This window comes from Nymphalis io, chromosome 8, assembly GCF_905147045.1.
Source record: "Nymphalis io chromosome 8, ilAglIoxx1.1, whole genome shotgun sequence".
NCBI classification, from domain to species: domain Eukaryota; kingdom Metazoa; phylum Arthropoda; class Insecta; order Lepidoptera; family Nymphalidae; genus Nymphalis; species Nymphalis io.
In genome coordinates, this window is record NC_065895.1 from 13,396,351 (window position 1) to 13,417,283 (window position 20,933).

Below are 20,933 nucleotides of genomic sequence, written 5' to 3' on the forward strand. Positions count from 1 at the left end.
TTCATACCAAACAGCGCCCAATAAATTTGTAAAAAAAATTACTCTGCCAGACATGAAAATGATACTGTAACGGTTTTATTTCTTCAATCTATGAACGAAAATATAAAAAGATATTTATTCAGATGAATTACCTAACAATACACATAATAACATTTTTAGATCTGTAAAGTGGCGCGACGATTGTAACGGATTGCCACTCTGTTACACTCAAAGTGACATTTCTAGTACTGATTTTCATATCGGCTTTATTTTTGTAGCACTCCTCGACCTTATAATGTCAGGTGTAGTGCTGACACTGATAAAAAAATATATATTTACCTTATTTTATTATGTAACTTGTTTCATCTCTGTATTAACATTATACATTATGCTAGCTGCTTGCTAATAGTAATTTTTTTTTTACTTTTCTGTTTAAGTTTCAAACTCGTGCTCAAGTACACAAAAATATTAATCAAATTTAGTTCTGCCGTTTAGGAAAGATTTCAGTGACACATACAGAAGAATTATATATATAACTATGTGTGTAGATTGCTTCTTTAGTTCAAAAACTTTATATTTATATTTTTGTAATATTAGTCTTCCACCGCATTAGAACAGCGTGGTGGAATAAGTTCCAAACATTGAACTCAACGAAAAAAAGGAGATGTGGCGTTAACCCAGCAGTGTGACATACAGGCTGTTACTAAATAACTTCATAACATAAATATTTATTTAAAAAAGCTTTTATGTACAAAATTCGATGTCTAAGCTGTTGAGAGTTGAGGAGATGCGTCTGGAGCCAATCATCGGAACTGAACCAACATAAACGAAGGAAAGTAGGATAAGTGGAAGTAATACTAATTCAGCTTCGAGAATATGATCCAAATATGAGCTTATATAATAAAAATACATTACAAGCATATCGCATACATAACTAGCTAATTGTCCCGGCTTCGCACGGGCCGATAAGAAGAAAAAATGTATTTTGGATAGAATTTGCGTAAAATCCATTCTTAATGAGCGTCTACGTCGGGGAAGAAGGAACTGTGACAAATGTCAAGTCAACCGGCGCATATTTTAGAAGATTTCGTTAGTAGTGCTTCGCTTATATATAAATAGATAGACAACATTCATTTGCAATGAGTGATGAATGTTCACTGATGAAAGAAAAATTGTATACTGAAAAATACTAATGAACTTATTTACAAGTAAAAAAAAACGGGAATGACCATTAAATTAAGTTTTAAATAAAATGTTAAGGAAGTCGAAAATAAAAGTGCCGTTGAAGTAACACAGCCGAATCTTGCCACATTTATATATTCCCGCTATAAGTCATGCGGCTCACGTGAGCAGAAATTGCAATACACGAATACATACAAAGATGGGAATGTGATTTCGCTCCGACGCCAGGTGTCCGTACTGACTTCCATTTCCGCTTCGACCTCGTCGTAATAGTCAGAAATTACTGAGATTTTTCCATCATAAGCACGAAGTAAAACATATTCAAAATGGTCTTTCATAATCATTAAGTTGTTTAAATGGAATTATTAAAAAACAATCTTTAATGGATATTGATGATAAAAAAAATATATTTAAAATAACTAGCTCACTGATATTGGCACTAAGAAATATTAACCATCATTTAAATCGGCAATGCGCAACCAATCTTGTCACAAAATATAGTTAAAATTCAAATAAGCATTATGTACGATAAAACGACAGATTTTAAAGGATTTTCGTGACAAACTTAGAACACTAGCGAAGCCGATTTCGCTAGATATCGATAAAAAGTATTTTCATTTAGGTAACCGCTATTCTTGAAATCATGCAGGTAAATTATAGTTAAAAAGACACAAAATAAAATTTATTATCTCAATTTTGAAGCTAGTAGTACCACTCGTAATGGTACACTGTGTCCAATCTAACGTCAATATAACCTCCGGCCCCTTTGTGACGAGCATAGTGTTTCCACCTGATGGTTCGCTAGATCATCTAATCAATGTCCGGTGACAATACAGGCATCACTGCCCTTGCACCCCATTATAAACACATTGTTTTAATATAAACTCTACAGTTTACAGAATAAAGTATATTATCAAATAAATATAACTAGTTTCATAAAGGGCGGTGATGTTATGATATAATAAATATCGAATTTAAAATTTTCCACTTAATTTCTTTTAAGTATTTCTTTAAAGAGACGACGCCTTTTTCTCTCTCTAGCGACAAACACAACTAACAGCTTTAAGCGCTTCATTTGCACAAATATTATGAACATGTTTGTTTTTTTTCGTTGTATTTTTAAGAATTCAGTAACAAAGAACCAATCTAATTCGTATGGAGCTTTTCTATTATATTTATTTATAGCTTTAGAAATATTTAACTTGGACGGGCGGACACACGATGTGTATAAAGAATGTAATTTTACAGATCTAGCTTTTTTTACTTGATGGTAGAACCTTGTACAAAGCGGTCCTGGATATGCACTGGGTGTATCTCATCACATATTCTACCGCCACATAACAAGGAAGTCGAAAATAATTCAGTATTGTTGTGTTTCGGTTGGGAGAGTAAGTGAGCCAGTGTAACAACAGGGATGTAACATTTTACTTCCCAAGGTTGGTTGTGGCGGTGGTGAACACTTACCATCAAGTGACTGAATTGCCTATCCTGTCTATTATATAAAAATAGTTAAGTCTATACAGTCAAGAAAAACATTTATATGAAGAAAAAGTTATTTTACCTGTACTGTTATCGCTTTTAATTATAACGAAAATCAATATACGATTACAGAAATATAGAATGCCAAGTAACAGTGAAAAACATAAATATTTCACTTTGAAATATATTGTTACATTTTTAAAGCAGAAACTTTTCCACGACTTTTATACTATAAATCAAGTACCGTGAATAGATACTATTCGAGATTTGAAATATATACTAGAAAATTTGACACGGTGGAAGTCGCAATATCGCATAAACGATATATAATAATAATAATAATAATAATGTCCTCCAGACCGATTTCAGCCACGGCGGCCACTCTCAAGAGAGATTAGGAGATATTGTAGTGCACAAGTGTGTGCGCAAACACAGGTGTACTCTCTATTCCCTAACTCTCATAATCCGATGGGACGGCAATCCGACACGTCCGGAAAGAGTGCAGGCGCAGGACCAACGGCTTTAAGTGCTTTCCGAGGTACGGGAGTGTAAACACTTCCAACTTCAAGACTTTGGCTGCCACTGAGAATTTTCTGACAGAAAAACCCAATAACTTTTTATTGGCCTGACCTGGGAATTGAATCCAGGACTTCCGGGTCTACGGCCATATATCAAGCCGCTAGACCAACGAGGCAGTCAAAACGATATATATAGTATAGCTAACTATACTAATTTTAATGTTTTTATATAGAATTTATATAAAAAACATATTAAAAATGTAAAGCCCGTGCAACCGTCCAAAACGTTTGAATAATAATAAGTAATAATACTCGGTGGTAGAGCTTACCTACCACCCACTCAAATTGTACAACCAAGCAGCAATACTTAGTATTGCTATACTCCGGTTTGACGGGGAAGTAAGCGAGAGTAACTACCGGCGCAAGGATCATAATTGATGTGGTTAATAATTTCTTACAATGTTTATGTGGTCCACTTTATATTAGATCGCCCATTTGCCAGTCTACTTATCTGATTCAACAAAACAAAATATTATACACAAATTGCAATCAAATTCGATGACGAGCATGATACATATATTTAGGTTTTTCTGCTGATCTACATTTACTTTTAATACATTTTTGTTTGAGTCTACTTGAATAAAGCATATTTGATTTGGTTTGTTGTTATCGATTATAAGAACAAAACAAATTTAAATATAAACAACAAATGTTTAAATACAAATTCAACAAAAGTCACATAAGAATATTTTAAAAAGGATAACATATATAATTTATAAACAGACATATGCGATATGAGTCGTAAAGAGTACAACGAAATTAGGTATAAAAATGTCTCTAACAAAAGACAGTATGACAACATACGATATGACAACTCTTTAAAAAAAAACAAAAGTCAGCAACACCAGGTTTTCTAAATAAATTAAAAGCCTCACATTGTCTTTTACACAAAGGGCGCAGTTTCATGGGAGATGACCTGGGACGGGTAAATAGGTAATAAAAAAGTACAATTAACGGAGCCCTAACGAGCGCGTGGCGTGCTCGGGTGAGCACGACTGGATGAAATGTTTTGGTATTTTTTGTTGTGTTTTCTACATAATCTCATCGTCAGTCAGACTTGGTCAAAATGTAATCAGATTATCAGTATCTCATCGAAAGTAATCGCATTCTGTGATTATTTATTATTTATCTGTAATTATCATCTTGATACATCTATATCGATAATCAAGGTAATGATTATTTCTTATTGATTCAGAGAAGGATGCGCGGGGTTGCCCTGACCGTTCGTACGTGAGGATTGGCTGGCTTGCCATATCTCGTCACCTCGCGCACTTCACGAAACAAAGACGGAATATATTAATATTAATTAATATTTATTTTAAAACTTAAAAAAATTGCATTATATGTAATTGTACCATTTAAAACATCAAACTCTGTAGAATAACTAAATTATATATTATGTAAAAAATCAATCCGAGCCGAGATGGTCCAGTGGTAAAAACGCGTGAAACTTAACCGATGAACGTGGGTTCAAACCCGGGCAAGTATCACTGATTTTGCATGTGCTTAATTTGTGAGGAAACCTGCATGTGTCTAATTTCACTGAAATTCTACTACATGTGAATTCCACCAACCCGCACTGGAGCAGCGTGGTGGAATAAGCCCAAGCCTTCTCCTCAAAAAAGGAAGAGGAGGCCTTTAGCCCAGCAGTGGGACATTCACAGGCTGTTACGGAAATAATAAATCATATATATATGTATGAATTTGAATTTTATTTCTTGATATCTGTAATTATAACCATATATAAGCACGATTATATATCCCGATTTTAATTTCATATAATTAATTATTTACCATGTTTAAAAGAAAAAGATTCATAAAATGTAGATTTTATAAACAGTTACTTTTCTCGAAATAGTAACGCAATGGAGTTCAAAACCCTTGTCAATTTTAAGAAGTATTAGGCTCTTAAAATGTAAGTGTCGACACAGTGATATTACCCACATGCATAGATACACATCTATTATTCGATATTATCCCAGACGAAACATAACAAAATATAACTGTTATGTACTTGAATAATTAATAACAGTTAATGGACTTCAATTGTATTGAAATCGGTTGATCCCATACCATGTGTTTCTAATCAACGAGCGCGTAACGTAAGCCACGAGCATTACAGGTTTGTGACGTAATAAATAACATATCAAATAAAGTCCAGTATAAGCTGACACGACGGGATACGAGATTGCGAGAATACATTGACATTCGCATAGTTCATGTTGACTAGCTACCGAACGCGCTTGCGGTGGGTACTGGAATTCAATAACCTTTAGGGCACGAACGCACATCGAGCAACGTCTATGAATGTGCTTTAGTAGATTTCATTGGTTCAAATTTAATTAAATATTATTCGAGATTATTCTTCCGATTAGAATGTCTTTTATAATAATTTATATATCATAAAACAATAACATGAAATTCAGGCTTGTTACAATTGTCTAAATTTAAAGCGGGTGAAATTATTACGTAATAATACCCTTCCGGTATGAGTTTAATGTATGTAAATTTCAGGTAGACATTACAAGCCAACGCCTTCTATATTAGTGTAGATTTTGTATGGGTTAAACCGTCGAATATATTAATATTGCTATAAGAATTATAGTCACAAGTAGTAAGTTGTTATGAAACGATATTATTTATGCGGTTAATTAGCACGTATTTCGTCATGCCGATGATCAAGCTGTGTGCTTACCAATCCATATCATTCCGTGAGTGTCGTTGAAGCCGATTAAGGGAATTTTGGTAAGCGCATCTGTCAATATCATGGAGTATTAAAGCGCCTTAACCAGTATGGTGGCGGGAAACCCACCCACCAGATAAAGCATTCCCAATAAGTGTTGGTGTTAATGAAAAATCGAGAAAATGAAGCATATAATGATTTTATGTAATGTTCATTTTAACAGATATATTATCTAAGTGTATGCATTTTTTGTAAATGTTTTCTAAATTCCTAAAAATATGTCACCTGTATAATGAATGAACTTGTTTTAATAAATTAATGAGCGTAACATTTTCGCGTCGCTTCACATGACCGAACTTAAGACGACGTCACTGACGTTACGTATGGTAAACGTAATCTTGCATCAAAGACTTCGACTTTAAATGACTTATATTAACCCCAAAGAACTTTATGACACTTCAAAAACCTTATGACATATGGACGTTCTAAATTTAAAATAGAATATTTTTAGGGTTAAAGAGAAATATCAATTAAAAAGAAATAACAAATTTATGATTTAATGAATTAACAATTCGGTGCTAAAATGTATCCAATACTATATTTCTTACACGGGCGTACACTCCCAGAGGGGCTTGCGAAGCCATGCACATCAGGTTTTTTTTGTTATAAAATAGGAAGGTGGACGAGCATATGGGCCACCTGATGATAAGTGGTCACCAAACGCCCTTAGACGTTGGCATTGTAAGAAATGTCAACCATCGCTTATAGCCAATGCGCCACCAACCTTGGGAACTAAGATTTTATGTCCCTTGTGCCTGTAATTACACTGGCTCACTCACCCTTCAAACCGGAACACAACAATATCAAGTATTGCTGTTTTGCGGTAGAATATCTGATGAGTGGGTGGTACCTACCCAGACGAGCTTGCACAAAGCCCTACCACCAGTAAGGTAATCATGTAACAATAATGGAAACTTCAAACTATGAGTTAATGGACCATTTAATTCTTATCATCCGGTCAAGTATTTTAAAAATCGTATTTTTTGTTTGATTTACGAATATTTGTGTGTAGTAATATAGATAATATTCTTACCTAAGCCTACTGGTAATACAGTAACAGCCTGTGAATGTCCCACTGCTGGGCTAAGGCCGCCTCTCCCTTTTTGAGGAGAAGGTATTCCATATAGCTTATTCCATGACGCTGCTCCAATGCTGGTTGATGGAATACACGTGTGGTAGAATTTCAATGAAATTAGATACATGCAGGTTTTCTCACGATGTTTTCCTTACCGTATAGCAGAAGATAAATTATAATCACAAATTAAGCACATGAAAATTCAGGGGTGCTTGCCCGGGTTTGAACCCACGAGCATCGGTTAAGATTCACGCGTTCTTACAACTGCCATCTCGGTATTTACGGTATCTCTGCTATACTGGTAACAGTACATTTGATATTAATCTCATATTTATTCCACACTTGAAAACAATTTTTATGTTTGTTAATCTCAACTTCAGTCGTGAATTAGAAAAACAAATAAGAACTGTTTTGATTGCAAATTAATTGAGTTGTAACAAAATTGGAGCTACAGTCGCTTAAACGACGGCGACATTACAATTGCGATATTTTTTTTTATATTCCGATGAATACACATTGCTATGAATTTTTAGATATATTTATGTGTGAAGTCCTCCTGAGTTCAAGATACCCAAGGGATTGTTTTATTACTGCAATAGTAAAACATTATAGCGCGGTATATGAATTACATACTATAAATGGTGATATTATTCATATTTTGTGCTTATGTATTGAAATTATTCTAAGATATTCTAGCTATACAGACTTATGTTTATTATATACTTTATAAAATAAATTAATTTAAGTTAATTTATATGTGACATTTCCAGAGAAAATTTGTATAACAGTTGGATATAAATATAATAACGACGATACAAATGGTGATATATATAAATGTAGCACGCCAATAAGCATGCTATATACTGGTAAGTTCGAGAAACTTGCTTTTATAAAGAGAGTTCTTCAGCAGTTCGTATGCTAATACTTAGCATGCTAGCACATTTGATGTTTGATTTTTATTTCCAACGGGGAAAGCGACTCGCAGGCCAACCACAGTAACGCAAAACACACCATAACATATATCGCCTATAAAAATTATGTGGTTGCAAGCGCATATATAGTCATCAAATGGAATTTAATAAACGATTCCAAAAACATAGTTTATACAGTGCTAGTAAGTAGCACGCCAAATTTGCCTACAGCAACTATTAACTTTGGGTACACACGTACCCAAAGTTAATAGTTGCTGTATACCTCACATAACTGACATGACAATTTTAAACAAAACACTTTTTTTAATATAAATAAATGATCTTTAAAAATGTATTTTATTTAAAGACACAATTCGATTATAGATTTATTATACGTATAAATAAATATATACCTAGTAAACATTTTCACGTCGCCTGTGTTGCAATCAAGATGGGATTCGGATTTTTCTCGGAAAGACCGTCGATTCGCTCGACTGTGACTTCGCAAACATTTAAACCTTCATTAGGTGTTTGCTTGGCTTATAAAATATTTTCTACTGTGTGTTATCGAGAGAAAACTGTCTTAATACTGTTTGATTTGAGATCTTTATTTTTATAAAAAAATGTTCAACCAAATTACTGAACCTTATCGATAATATTCGTTGTAATAATATTGAATCATATATAGCAGCTATTTTAGAACTGTAATAATAGAGTCCTGATAATAATAATATATTATTTTATTTGATATTCCAGAAAGGCAGATGAAGAAATTTTGAATAGTATGTGGTTGCTTTCTTGTCTCAGCAATTTCACTGCCTTAATCATCCTTCAAACCGAAACAAGCAATACAGATGATTGAGACTTCATCATAATTAATTGATTTATGAGGGAGTGGTACTAATTTTAACAGATCTTAGCAAAGCCCTACTACCCCTATATATATATAATATTAGGTATTTATGTTCAAATCTAAAGATATATTTAATCAAAATCGATTATTAGGCTCAGTAAAGTAAATTAACATGTATATATGTCACTGCTAAGCTTAACCCTCCTCTCCGTCTGAAGAGAAGGTTAGGAGCTTCTTTCAGTAACAGTACAGTAACAGCCTGTTAATGTCCCACTGCTGGGCTAAGGCCTCCTCTCCCTTTTTTTTTTTGAGGAGAAGGTTTTGGAGCTTCTTTCACCACGCCGTTTTAACGTGGATTGGTGGATATGTGGCAGATTTTAATCTGATATATTATTTTGACTTTCTCACGATGATTCACTGCTTGAGATGAATTACAAACGCAAATGAAGCACATGAAAATCCAATCTTCAGTTAGAATTTCGGTATTCTAACCACTGGGCAGTTCTTGGCTTAAGCTTAGTAAGCATAATTTAAATCAATACAATTTTGTTAGACCAAACCAAAACTCACTTAACAACATGATCCTGAAACGTCAGAAAGTAAAAAGACATACTGTTAGTTGTGGTAGCACTCTGTGAAAGCCCGTCTAGGTAGGAACTACCCACACATCAAATATTCTGTGTTTTAATTTCAAGGGTGAGTGAACCAGCGCAACTACAGACACAAAGGACATAATATCCTAGGTCACAAGATTGGTGGCGCATTAGCGATGTAAGGAATGATTAATATTCTTTGCAGTACCAATGTCTATGGGCGGTGGTTACCCCTTACCATCAGATGACCCATTTGCCCGTCCGACATATTTTATATAAAAATATCTATAGTAATTATTATTTTTAAATGATACACTCTTCAGAATAATATAGCGTCGTAAGTCGGTTTTCAACATACAGTGAGTTAAATACAAATAACGAAGTGATTTGTTACATAATATCACTAATTATACATTCACATATTAATTTTATTAATATTTAAATATTTACACAGCAGGTTAAAAAGAAAAATCTTGCAACGTCGTAAATCAAGGAAACTATAGTAGTACCACCTAGCGCCATCTATCAAATATAATTGGCACAATTTTTCAAGTCTCATGACAGGAAACGTAAACGTGCCCTACTTTCTTGCATGTGAACGTGTTTATGTCTGTAAATAGGATAGGCAGTCGATCAGACTTGACTTGATCACTGAAAGCATCAATCTAAATCGATCGGTCTATGTAAATAATGGTCATTATAAACACACAGGTGTCATTTATTGTATGTGGTATAAAAATAATACCGATGTTGAGTCATATTTGAAACATCTATTGGCGCGCTTTGGGGGTTGACGGAATCGTGTGCCGTGACGTCACACGGTATGACGCTGTCTTATGCCGTCATGCTCCCTCAGCTCTCTCTACTTCTCTATGTATATGTGACCTATATACTATATACATCGTTGCTATATATTATTAACTAATGAGATGTATATTTATTCAATAGGTAGGTACCTACACATACGGGATTGCACAAAGCCATGCCACCAAGTAATATTATTTTAGTAGCGAACTCTATTCCTTTATTTAATTTACTCCATATTTATGTATGTTTTTTTTTTAATTATAAAATATTTCAATAACCAATTTCGATATTTGGCATGTACCGGGTGTCTCGTAATGGTCATATTTTATCAGTAATATATGTTTAAATTAAACAACACTGGGTCACGGTAACGTAGCGTCATAGACCGACAACACTTTCTGCACATAGATATTAGTTAGTTTTTTTTTTTTTTATAGAATAGGAAGGCGGACGAGCATATGGGCCACCTGATGGTAAGTGGTCACCAACGCTCTTAGACATTAGCATTGTAAGAAATGTCAACCATCGCTTACATATCCGCCATATATATAATGCGCCACCAACCTTGGGAACTAAGATTTTATGTCCCTTGTGCCTGTAATTACACTGGCTCACTCACCCTTCAAACCGGAACACAACAATATCAAGTATTGCTGTTTTGCGGTAGAATATCTGATGAGTGGGTGGTACCTACCCAGACGAGCTTGCACAAAGCCCTACCACCAGTAAACATCTTAAATCTCAACTCTTTTTGGGCCAGGAAACAAATGACGCAAGCCCCATAACTTTGTCTTTAATTTCCACACTGCTATTTTTTACAGACCGTAAGTTAGGTATATAACAGTAATTTTTTTAATTACAAAATGATATTTTAGATTTTATGGGTAGGTTAGGGGTTGATTAATTCGTCAGAGCATCACGGTGGCATGCGAAAGCGATTCCGTAAAGACCGCTGGTTTTTTAGTGGGTATTCCGACGTTCGGGACGCACTCGGTGCCTTGGACACGGGCAAGCCCCACATATCCCCCAACTGTTCCCGTGGGGGAAACGCGTAACGCGTTTTTCCAGAATTAAAAAAATAATAATTAATTGCTAAATGTCTCTGGATGTAGCAATATTTACTTAAATTCGATTAATCGATTTTCGATCGTGTTGAAAATTCTATTATCATATTACGATCCACTTGGGAAAGGCGTAACTAATCGATGACGGATGTCAATACATAAATTATATTGCCGTTATCGATATGGCAAGTTTAATAATTGTCCAAGATGTTTAGCTGTCAGATAAGGCTTAGTAGTGACTTAATATGTCGGAAACAATTCACACCAACAATGATATATTATACCGGCGTGTATATGATATGAATTATAACTAAAATTTTTAGTTTAGTATTTCTTTGCTTAACTCTTTAAGCTTTTCCAAATGCCTTGTGCTTCCTTGGTAATCGCTTTGTGCGTCTGGATAGGTAGTATTCAATCATCAATCATTCTTCGATTGCCAACTAAAAGCAGGGAGGATATAACACCTTCGTTAACAAGGTCGGAGGCATATTGGCGATGTACGCGCCTATGTCTATAGGGTAACAGCTTACCATCAGGTGGCCCATTTGCCCGTCTTCCTATTTGTATTATAAAATTAAGGAAAACACTTCAAAATCAAAAACCTTTTGTGCCTAACTCGACTCTACTAATGCTGTAGAATTCACTTTTTTTTGGAAATTTGTGCTGCCGTCACAATATTTGATAATTAAAATTAATTAACAATTCATTATGTATTCTTATGACTTACTAATAAAATATACGTCAATAGAAGATACATTTGTAAATAATCATAAACTCACGTGTATCGGTTAACATAGCAGGTAGTTGCAGCGCAAGACATGAATCTGAAAACAACAAACAACAAGTTAAAAACATATACAGCAGTGTTATTCTGTAAGAACTCACTTCATTACTCATCCGTAAAATAATGATAACCGACTTAGTGATATACTATTTTGATGCGTGTATTCTTCAAACGTTATAATTATTACGGTCAATGTCGCATATGACTTTCTGACATTTCAAGACCATTTTCTGCGTGACTTTCCAGTTTGTTTTTTACATCACTTAAAAAAAAACCTTTTTAAGGTATATAAAAGATTGACTTAACTTAAAGAAAAAAACAAGAATGTAGCAAGTGGGTGCGTTAAAATCCACATATAAAAAAATTTATATTAATAGAGTTGGTCTAGCTGATTTCAAAACATCATATAAATAAATATATACATTTTTGGCTATTATAATGGAGGATGCGTAATTATTTAATGAGTTATATAGCGTCTGAGGGGAGTTTACTTAGTCGTAGGGCTTTGCGTTAGTGCGTCTGGGTAGGTACCACCCACTCATCAGATATTCTACCGCTAATCAGTAACACTTAGTATTGTTGCGTTTCGGTTGGAAGGATGTGTAAGCCAGTGTAACTACAGATACAAGGAACATAATATTTTAGTTTCCAAGGGTGGTGGCGCATTGAAAATAAAAGTTATTAGTATTTTATACAACGTCAATGTCTATGGGCGGTGGTGACCACTTTCCATAGCATTAGCCCATCAGCCTACCTAAGATAAAAATATTAATTCATATTCATATATTATAACAATCTAAGGAACATAAAAATCATATTTTTAACGCATGAGTTCTTTGTTAACTATTATTTTATATACTGTACTAGCAAAACACAGCTGACATTATTTGCTCGTTGAACGGTTGAACGGTATAAAAGAAGATGTGCTACCGAGCCATCTAGTGGCTTAATAAAGAGTGTAGAAACCTTCTTCATGTAAAAATACTCTTACATGTCAACTTTTATGACGATCGTACAAACATTTCCGAAGCCTATTACATATACATATCACAGATGTACCAAAATCCGTTATTATATACATATAAGAGTCATAAATGCGTGTTCAAACCACCAGGATTTAATTTATGTAAGAAAACATGCTTGTGTCGGATGATATTATCCACCAACTGGTTTATCATGTTGTAGAATATCGCATTGGGGAAGTTTGGAAGAAGCTTGGACTTCTTCATTAATAAAATAAGAGGAGATAACACATTACATTTTTCTATATTTTATTTAGCGGAATATATTAAATCTCAGCTGATAAAACAGTAACAGCCCGTTAATGTCCCCCTGCTGGGCTAAGGCCTCCTCTCCCTTTTTGAGCAGATGGTTTGGAGCTTATTCCACCGCGCTGCTCCAATGCATGTTGATGGAATACACATGTCGTAGAATTTCAGTGAAATTCTACACAGACACATGCAGGTTTCCTCACGATGTTTTCCTTCGCCGTAAAACACGAGATGAATTATAATTACATATCAAGCACATGATAATTAAGTTTTCGGGTTTCAACCCACGATCATCGGATAAGATTCACGCGTTTATCTTAGGAAATCAGGAATGTGTTACTATTTTTAAAATTTGCTTTTCATACTATCATTGTAAACATAAAGGTTTTTATGCTTGTTACTCAATTGCGTAAAAACGGCTGCACAGATTTGTATTAAATTTGGTTTATTTAGCTAATACCGTAACTTAACACACAGACTTCCTAACACCTAAAATCCCTCACCCCACTCCTTCTGCGGACATGCGAACGAAGCCTCGACCGCAAGTGAGTCATCTTTATATATTTTGTTACATTGTTTGAGAGCCGCGTCTCAAATTTACCATCCTTTGAATTATGTATTTCTCATATATTTTATTTTGCTCGCTCTGAATTTATATTATTTAAGCATACATTTTTCACGAAGGCGTTCGAACGAGCGTCCTTTAGCGTAACGCATTGACCGCTATCATATTTATTATCAAAGACAAGTATGCATTGAATATTTGCAAAGAATTCCAAGCTAACTCAAGATGCTCCTGGAATTTAGGGTCAACCTTCGACATGTTGGTATATCGTTATAGAAATATCTATTTAAGGTCGCAAACTAATAACAGTACAGTAATAACCACTAATGTTTTACTGGGCTACCTTTTATTATGGATTTGATCTGGAGCTTGGTCTAAGTCTAGGTCTTGGTCAGCTGTGAGTTGGTAGATGATATATATATGTAAAGAAATAATTGTAATATTTCTTTGATTTCTAAGTATGCCTACGCGCTGACATTTATGTTTTGGTAATAGGTTATCTATGGTTATTAAGAAAATTAAAATAACGTTAAAAGATTTGATGTTTGGAAAATAATTATTTAATTCAAAGTACTCAGGAATTGTCAAGGAAAGAACATGTGAAATAATAAACTTTAAATGTCGTTTCTTTGTTTAAGAGTTACGTTATTGATTCCATAGATGTATAATTCCGTTAATTCTATTTAATTCATTTGCAATCCAGATCGTTCCTCCTAATAAAAAGTTTGCTTATTTATATGTAAATTGTCACTGTGGAATGTAAACAAAAAGTATTTGTTTACATTGGTGATTGTAAATTGATTTCGTGTTGAAAATAACTTAAAGCTTTAGAATTAGTTATATGAAATTGTTGTGGCAAGTAAAATGAATCTATAATTTACCAAAGTAGTGCAGTTTGAATAATAAATAACTTATTGTTAGTCACTGAACATAGTCTTAATTACATACTTAATTCCTAACTCTAAGGACACAGAACAGACTACTGTAAGATCGACCAATCAGGGACAGCCTTCGGACAGTTTTCAATTTGACGCGCGACAGATTGTGATTTAACAGTTTCACTTCGAAAGATTATAATCTGAAGATGTATATATTAAATTTCGACGTTTTTTTTCTACCATTATATACGAAAAGTGTTATAAAATTATACGCCCAAAAATATTTCGGTGCCTGCACAGCAACTTGTGAAATTGTGAAACTTTATGTAAAAGTGTGTTCAATACAATGGTTTCCCTCAATTCAGGCACAGGACCAACGGCTTTACGTGCTTTTCGAGATACAGGAGTGTACACACTTCCAACTTCCAGACTGCGGGCTGCTATTGAAAATTTTCGACAGAAAAACTCATAACTTTCTATTGGACCGACCTGGAATTTGACCCCAGGACATCCAGGTCTAGGTCAAGGCCAATAGACCAACGAGGCAGTCACGTTATAATTTAAATATCAAAAGTATCAAGAATACTTCGGAATTTTGAATTTCTTATCCGTCTTAGAAAATCAATCGCTTTATCTAGATAAGATCTAGCTCTTAATCCAAAGCTTAGCGTCAGTCATAAGTACAAGAGTATAAGCAAGATTAAATCGTAGACTTGTATCACGACGGTATGCGTTATTAATTTATGTACTATGTAATTAATTAATCTTGCAACGTCTAGTTATGAGGAAGTTATCTTATAATACTTAGATTTTAACTAAAGTAAGTGAATTACGATGTACGCCTTTATTCTTGAATAATCAACCAACAAATTTCTTTGTAATCTGTTTTTTATCCATTTAATTTTATCATACAACACAAAACAAATATTATTATTTTGCAGCTATTTTGTACGAATAACAATGTTAAGTTTAATGGATTGTATAGATTTCTTTTGGAATATTAGGAAGAAGGTAGGGACACTTAAATATATTGAACTAACGTTCCAAATCTAAATAAATTTAACATACAATAAATATTTATTGACAGAAATAAAATAACAGTTAAAATAACAATTAATAATAATAAAAATAACACAGATTTTAATATACTAGTCTTTGCTCAGTGGCCATTTTGGTGGCACATTTTTTTTTAAATCACTCTTGTTTAAAATAAAATATTAATAAAACTAGAACTCGTCAATAGCTATAAAACAAAAAACAGAGTCAACTATTTTCTCTAAGATGTTATTTTCTCTAATTCATTATTCAAAAATATCTGCCAAATATAAATATATACATATCATTAAATCCACAAGCACATACCCAAAAAGTATAATGATTTTCGCTTACATAAGCTATATATTATAAAATATACAATTTACTTTATAAAAATCGTAACTTTAAACGAAATAAAAGTTACTTTGATTCATCAAATTTAAATGTAATCCTACTATCGTGTTCAATATCGGCTCTGTCAGTCGGGATCCGTCCAGCATTAATTTTCCGTCAGGTTGCGTGTCGACTTCAAAGACCGAAAAACTTTTATATATCGCGAACGAATGGCTATTTCATAAACTTATATTTGTTCGTAGAATCAAATATTGACTCGCCTTTTGAAGTCATGATAATATTATAAATTATGACGCTATTCGGATACATCTGTGAACATTAGGAATGCGAATCTACTAATGGTAGGGCTTTGTGCAAGCTCGTCTGGGTAGGTACCACCCAGTCATCAGATATTCTACCGCAAAAGCAGTACTTGGTATTGTTGTGTTCCGGTTTGAAGGGTGAGTAAGCCAGTGTAATTACAGGCACAAGGAACATAACATCTTAGTTTCAATTCATCTTAATTTCATCAAGATTGGTGGCGCATTGGCGATGGTTAACATTTCTTACAATGCCAATGTATATGGTCGTTGGTGATCACTTACCATGTCCCATGATAGCATTTCCTTAGCTACTATTATAAAAAGTTTTACGAATAGAAATATATTTTAAACCAAGGTTTAAATTTTCAAGCAGATTTATATTGTCAAGTTTTTTAACGTTATTAAAAAATAATATAATAGATAAATAAAGATTAAAAATATTAATGCATGTAAAAGAAGACTCAAAAGTTTAAGTTAGTTAGGTTTAAAGGTGTGCGAGCCTCACACATGTCCCTGTGGTACCCGGGTGGATTATTTCGAACGCCATGCTATAAATATATTATATATTTGCTATAAATTTGTATTTTGTTTTTTTTTTTATTTATTTATTATACAAATGACTGTACCGTAACCGTACCGTAACAGCCTGTGAATGTCCCACTGCTGGGCTAAAGGCCTCCTCTCCTCTTTTTGAGGAGAAGGTTTAGAGCTTATTCCACCACGCTGCTCCAATGCGGGTTGGTAGAATTCACATGTGGCGGAATTTCAGTGAAATTAGACACATGCAGGTTTCCTCACGATGTTTTCCTTCACCGTAAAGCACGAGATGAATTATAATCACAAATTAAGCACATGAAAATTCAGTGGTGCTTGCCCGGGTTTGAACCCACGATCATCGGTTAAGATTCACGCGTTCTTACCACTAGGCCATCTCAGCAATGACTGTACATAGTTTCTATTTGAATATATATCTATTATAAATTTTAAAAAAAGAATAGTCGCTAATTAGTTTCCAACGAATATGATTACTGTTTATAAAGAATTACATTTGTTTTAATATTTATATATAATCAACATAAAAAAGTAAGTTTTATTTGATTCTGTTGCATTACAATTAAGTAGACAATGAGCTTGTGAGTCCTTGCATTTTTTCCTTAGTTGCTGTACAGGCAGCGTAGAACACATAAATTAATAACGTTTATCTTATATGCCGAGATGACCTAGTGGTTAGAACGCGTGAATCTTAACCGATGATCGAGTGTTCAAACTCGGGAAAGCACCACTGAATATTCATGTGCTTAATTTGTGTTTGTAATTCATCTCGTGCTTGACGGTGAAGGAAAACATCGTGAGGAAACCTGCATGTGTCTAATTTCATTGAAATTCTGCCACATGTGTATTCTACCAACCCGCATTGGAGCAGTGTCATGGAAAAGCTCCAAACCTTCTCCTCAAAATGGAGACGAGGCCTTAGCCCAGCAGTGGGACATTAACAGGCTGTTACTGTTTCTCATAAAACATACGATATCAACACAATGTTAATAACATCCGTATAATGTTATCCGTCTTAAAACAATTTTACAAGCAAATGGTATTTTTTTAATAATAAAGCTTTGTCACCTATTTTGCTCATAATGGTAATAAAGACTGCGATATATATACATATATATATATATATATATATATGATAAAAGTTTATATAGATAACAAAAACGGAATAAGCTCACTTTTATTTTCATGCGGGTTCATTCAATTGTATATAATAATTAATATACCAATGTAATTTAATGTCAGAAAATAATAAAAACAGGGCAAGTGTGAGTCGAACTCGCGCACTGAGGGTTCCGTCCCACCGTAAACTTTTCATAGGCTTTCCTTTAATTTGTTAATAAATTTGTTTAAACAACAAACTTACAGTTTTCATATTTTTCCTATACTTGTGCTGCAATATATTGCTTCTTACCAAATTTTATGATTCTAGGTCAACGGGAAGTACCCTATAGGTTTTGATTCCCTTTGCGAATGTATGGCAAATGTGACTTGAACGACCATATCTTTTAATTGCATAGACTTAGAGGTTTGATTTTTCACAGCTCCAAAGAACTGCAGACCTCAGTATTTGGTATTAATTTCAACTTGATACCTCTACACGTTCCTGAGAAAAAGGGTACACACAAGTAGAAAGAAAGATCAACAGATAGACAAACAGACGGACAAAGAAATGATCTTATAAGGGTTCCTTTTTTTCTTTAAAGGTACGGAACCCTAAAAACGCAGTTTTCAAAAAGGATCAAGAGTACACGCAAACTACAAACAAAACGCATAATCACTTGATGTTTATGCCTGAAACAAATACGTTGTTTACAATTTTTGTTGACAAGATAATTACAGAATAATCGTAATTTTTATCGCGATCAAAAAATTTACAAAACCAGAATTGGCAATCATAAAACACTCCGCGTAATATAGCGTTCCATATTTGTCGTAACGAGTACGACGCGATCCGTAAAGGCCTAACTCGAGGGCAATTCATTTGATCGTTTCATGGCTTACCGAATTTGTTTATGAAATCCAAAATTACAAATTCCACGGTGAACTGGACTGATAGATCCAAAGGGCCGTCCACTACATACATACTAGTACTATAAACGACGCGTCTCTCTACTCGTCTACATACTATTAAGATTATAATTTGATCAATGCAAATTTATAACTTTGCTCGTTTATAAATTTAACTTGCATTTTATATAAAATTATTATATAAAGGCTTAATAGTCTAAACAAAAATATATGGATAATAAAAAACATCGCGTTCATGTTTGTTGATTTCCATACAGAACATACGAATGTAATTATAATATATAATTGGCTACATATTTCATTTAAAAAAGAGTGGATTGCCAGTTTTTCTCAGTAGAATCTACATCCAGAACCAGTGGTAACTTTACATTTAATGTTAGTGCCTACTTGAACAAAATATTTTTTTTTGTTTTTTAATTAAATGCTATCATAAGAACTATCTTGATGGCATTAACTCGAATTCGTTCTTGGGCATTATACTAGTCTTCACCTCTTATTGTTAATATTTTTAATTTGCCAATTTATACTTAGACAAAATAAAAATGAAATTTTCTTCAAACATCACGTGCACTTACATATAATTACTGACATTTATCAATCTTTTAACATTTTTAAGGAAAAATAATTTTTGTTCAATCACGACAAAAACAGCTGAAGGATTTCGAATGTAACTCGGTATTTATGGTGTCTTGGCAAAAGACTATTAATTTTATTTTATAAAAACATTAGAACAACCACGCGAAATGAAACAGACAGCTCACAGCAAAGTTTTTTCATAATATGGACATTCCATGATAATACTACTCCCACATTTAATATATTTATATAAGCGGTAAGCTATTAACGACCTTTGATTAAAATATAATAATTAAATAAAAAAATAAAAAAAACTAAGAACATGAAACCGACAAGGGATACATATAAACCAGATAATTAATACTTGTATTACAACCTGAGCCGAGCTACGCTCGATTCCATTGATTGGTTGTGTTTTTTTTTGTATGATTGCGTTCATTTAATAACATCTATATAATGATAAATTTAAAAAAGTAAATAATAGCCAAATAGTTCGAGCCGTTTCCGAGAAGCACGAAATAATTTATATGTACAATAATTGCTCCATTCAATATTATAAGACAAAATATAAAACAAGACTTTTGAAATTGAAATTTTAATTGAATTTATTGAAATACCTCGTTGGATAAAAACAAAAGACCTAGCAGCTTGAATTTCTACTAAAAACTATGTTTATAAAAATGAATCATTAATTGTACGTGTTCTGTTTGTTAGCTTAAGCAAAAAATTATTGTACATACGTGCAGTAGCACTTTTAAATCAGTACCATATGTAAAGCCATACAGTAACAGCCTGTGAATGTCCCACTGCTGGGCTAAGGCCTCCTCTCCCTTTTTGAGGAGAAGGTTTGGAGCTTATTCCACCACGCTGCTCCAATGTGGGTTGTGGAATACACATGTGGCAGAATTTCAGCGAAATTCGACACATGCAGGTCTCCTCACGATGTTTTCCTTTACCGTCAAGCATGAGGTGAGTTATAATAACAAATTAAGCACATGAAAATTCAGTGGTGCTTGCCCGGGTTTGTACCCACGATCATCGGTTAAGATTCACGCGTTCTTAATAAATGGGCAATCTTGGCTATTTTTAAATAGCCGCGATAGCCCAGTGTAAGTCATAATCATATATTTTTTTGGGTATACTTTGTGACAGTATAAATAAATAAAGTAAAAAAATTGGAATTAAATATCATGATGCGTTGTTTTTCTTGTACACATTAATGTGTGGATTAACTACTCGAATGCGAGAACTGGATTAAGTTTTTTTTATATCTTAATAAGAAATAAAAGCCGAGATGGCCCGGTGGTAAGAACGCGTGAATCTT

The 20,933-nt window shown here is 33.6% G+C and overlaps 1 protein-coding gene across 10 annotated transcripts in view; it reads right to left on the bottom strand.

Moving 5' to 3' along the window:
- Window positions 1–20,933, bottom strand: part of LOC126769939 (disintegrin and metalloproteinase domain-containing protein 23) — a 533,325-nt gene that overhangs the window by 414,804 nt on the left and 97,588 nt on the right. For all 10 annotated transcript variants that reach the window (XM_050488959.1, XM_050488967.1, XM_050488957.1 and 7 more), the window contains exon 3: window positions 12,044–12,088. In XM_050488959.1, coding sequence (XP_050344916.1) covers window positions 12,044–12,088 — 45 coding nt within the window. The remainder of the gene's footprint in view (window positions 1–12,043; window positions 12,089–20,933) is intronic.